This window comes from Volvox carteri (genome assembly GCF_000143455.1).
Source record: "Volvox carteri f. nagariensis unplaced genomic scaffold VOLCAscaffold_126, whole genome shotgun sequence".
NCBI lineage: Eukaryota > Viridiplantae > Chlorophyta > Chlorophyceae > Chlamydomonadales > Volvocaceae > Volvox > Volvox carteri.
The window spans coordinates 111471-114313 of record NW_003307669.1 but is presented as its reverse complement, the minus strand read 5'-3'; the positions used below and the strand labels follow the sequence as shown (position 1 = coordinate 114313).

The window sequence follows — 2843 nt, the reverse complement described above, 5'->3', positions numbered from 1 at the left end:
CGGTCGACTCTGAGGATCCCCTGCTGCTGCTGCTGATGATGATGACGATGCTGCTGCTGCTGCTGCTGCTGCTGCTGCTGCTGCTGCTGCTGCTGCTACTGCTAGTGCTACTGCAAGATGGTGGAAGAAGCAGCCACCAGCAGTTGTCAACCACAGATCCACTGCCCGAGGCCACCACCGTGACCCACAAAGAAGGTATAGATATATAGAGAGGCAGCAGGCTGTATATTATAGCTTTCTTCCTTATACACACACACACATACATACACACATACATACATTCACACACACATACATACATTCACACATACACTATGTTTACCGCTAGGACTTAGGGTTACATATGTATAACCTGTAGTTTTTTTTATATAACACCTCTCTCTGTCTGTGTGTGTGTGTGTGTGTGTGTGTGTGTGTGTGTGTGTGTGTGTGTGTGTGTGTGTGTGTATATCTGTCTCTCAATATGTTGCACAGGTGGACAGATGAAGATGTCAAGCAGCGGCTGTACAGATGTGGGGTCCATATGTTGGGAATCCTCAGCTGGGTGCCCCACACCAGACATCACCCTCCTGTTGCCGACGACGGCGATGTCAAGCTGCTACGCCGCACGTATGCCATCCTTGCAGCTATTGGCAGCCGTCTGCGCCCCAAGTTCCGAATTGTAGCTGCACAAGATGTTCCGGGGTGGAACCACAGGGCGCAGGTTATTGCTCGAAGACTGCAACTCGACCCTGCAGATGAGGATGCCAACCTGGTCATCCAAAATGCAATGCTGCTGCAGCTTCCCATCTGCTACCGCTATAGTAATGAGCAGCAGCAGCAGCAGCAGCAGCGGAAGCAGAAGCTACAGCAGCAGCAGCAATGCACCACTGGCAGCAGTGCCACCATTACTACTGCACATCATGATGGTGATTATGAGGATGAGGATGGTGAGGAGGATGGTGAGGAGGAGGAGGAGCAGAAGGTGGTGGCGGCGGCGGCGGTGGCGGCGGTGGCGGCGGCGGCGGCGGCGGCGGAGGAGGAGGAGGAGGAGGAGGAGGAGGAGGAGAAGGAGGAGGAGGAGGAGGAGGAGGATATGACCAACAGGTTGGCCACAACAACGACTGCACCTGCTACAGTGGCAGCGCGGATGATGCACGGTTGCTGCAACATGAGGGAGGCTCTCAGCATGTCTCCATGTTGTTTCATGTGCAAGTCCTCCCCCTCCAAAAAGGGTGGGGAACGAACATCCTATCCCGGCCATGAACAAGTGTACAGCAAACATCACGGTGACATGATCCAGGAGGTACAGCCGTTCCATCATGTCAAACACATGAACCCCTTCCAGGTGCTCCAATGCACCACAGCACCTGCTGCTGGTGCTGCTGCCGGTGCTGCTGCTGGTGGTGGTTGTGGTGGTCGTGGTGGTCGTGGTGGTCACGGTGGTGCTGGTGCTGGTGCTGCTGGTGCTGCTGGTGCTGCTGGTGGTGGTGCTGCTGCTGGTGCTGGTGCTGCTGGTGCTGGTGCTGGTGCTGCTGGTGCTGCTGGTGCTGCTGCTGCTGCTGCTGGTGCTGCTGGTGCTGCTGGTGCTGCTGGTGCAAAGATAGACATTATCATCAGCAAGCAGCATCGCAGTGACTATCCCCGGGTCATGATCACAGGACCATGGCAATTAGTATCACTGCAGAAGCAGCCGCAAAAACAAGAGCTGCCCATGGATGCTGCTGCTGCTGCTGCTGCTCCTGGGAGCAACAGCCACCGTCGTCCAAACACCAGAAGCCAGCAGCAGCAGCAAAAGCAGCAGCAGCAGCAGAACACAATGACGGTGCAGCAGGATGCCCGCCCCAAGAAGCAGGGCACCAAACCCCAGAAGCAACAGCTGCAGCGGGGCAAGAAGACACAGGTAAAATGCAAGAACACCAAGGCCGCTTATTGCAGTAAGGGGGGTGCGGATCTTGATGTGTACACAAGCTCCACAAACGCATGCCGGCTCATTTTGTGGGCCTTCCGTGGACCTCCTCCATCCCTCCTGTTGCCCAACCATCATCCAGTGTCTGCTGTCCCGTCTATGCAGCAGCAACAACCCCAGCAGCAACCTCAACAACAACATGTGCTGCCGCACACACAGTATGATGCGATGCACATCTGTGACGAGCGTGCATGCATCAACCCGTTTCATCTTGTGTGGGGAACACGTGCTGAGAACCGGCGTGGTCATCAAGGACGGGATGGTAGCATGGGCTATAGCCGCCTGCCTCCGGTGCAGCAGGGCAGCATCCTCCGTTTCGGAAGCAGCAGCAACATTTCAGCGGCAGCAGAGCAGGAAGTAGGAGATGCTGCTCAGATGTTGCTCTATCTGTTTGATGGGCACCCACCCATTCGGAAATGAGTTGTTTGGCTGGCTGACAGGATATGATGTAGAAGAATAATGCATGACAGGCAGGTTTATGTGTGTGAGTATGTCTGTGTGTATGTGTGTATGTGTGTATGTGTGTATGTGTGTATGTGTGTGTGTCTCTGTCTTTGTGTGTATGTGTGTGTCTCTGTACTAGTGTGTGTTTGACTGTGTGTGTCTGTCTTTGTGTGCGTTTGACTGTGTGTGTCTCTGTTTATGTATGTGTGTCTCTGTGCCTCTGTGTGTGACTCTGTGTGACTCTGTGTGACTCTGTGTGTGTGAGTGTGTGTCTCTCTGTCTCTGTCTGTCTGTGTGTCTCTGTGTCTTATGTTACCCCAACACCAACATATACCCGAATAGTTCTGTGGCCGTGTGTGTGCATGTTTTCATGTTACCCCAACACTACCATGTGCCCCAACAGTCCTGTGTGTGCGTGTGTGGGTGGTTGTGTGTTTTATTGTACCCCAAC

At 54.0% G+C, this 2843-nt stretch overlaps 1 protein-coding gene across 1 annotated transcript in view; it reads left to right on the top strand.

Moving 5' to 3' along the window:
- The window catches only part of VOLCADRAFT_108505 (uncharacterized protein), a gene marked incomplete at its 3' end in the record, with an annotated part of 3018 nt that extends 650 nt beyond the window's left edge, over nt 1–2368 (top strand). The window contains exons 2-5 of the mRNA XM_002959118.1: nt 475–703; nt 920–1327; nt 1763–1925; nt 2031–2368. Of these exons, the coding sequence (XP_002959164.1) occupies nt 475–703; nt 920–1327; nt 1763–1925; nt 2031–2368 (1138 nt within the window). The remainder of the gene's footprint in view (nt 1–474; nt 704–919; nt 1328–1762; nt 1926–2030) is intronic.
- Nucleotides 2369–2843: the final 475 nt, after the last annotated feature.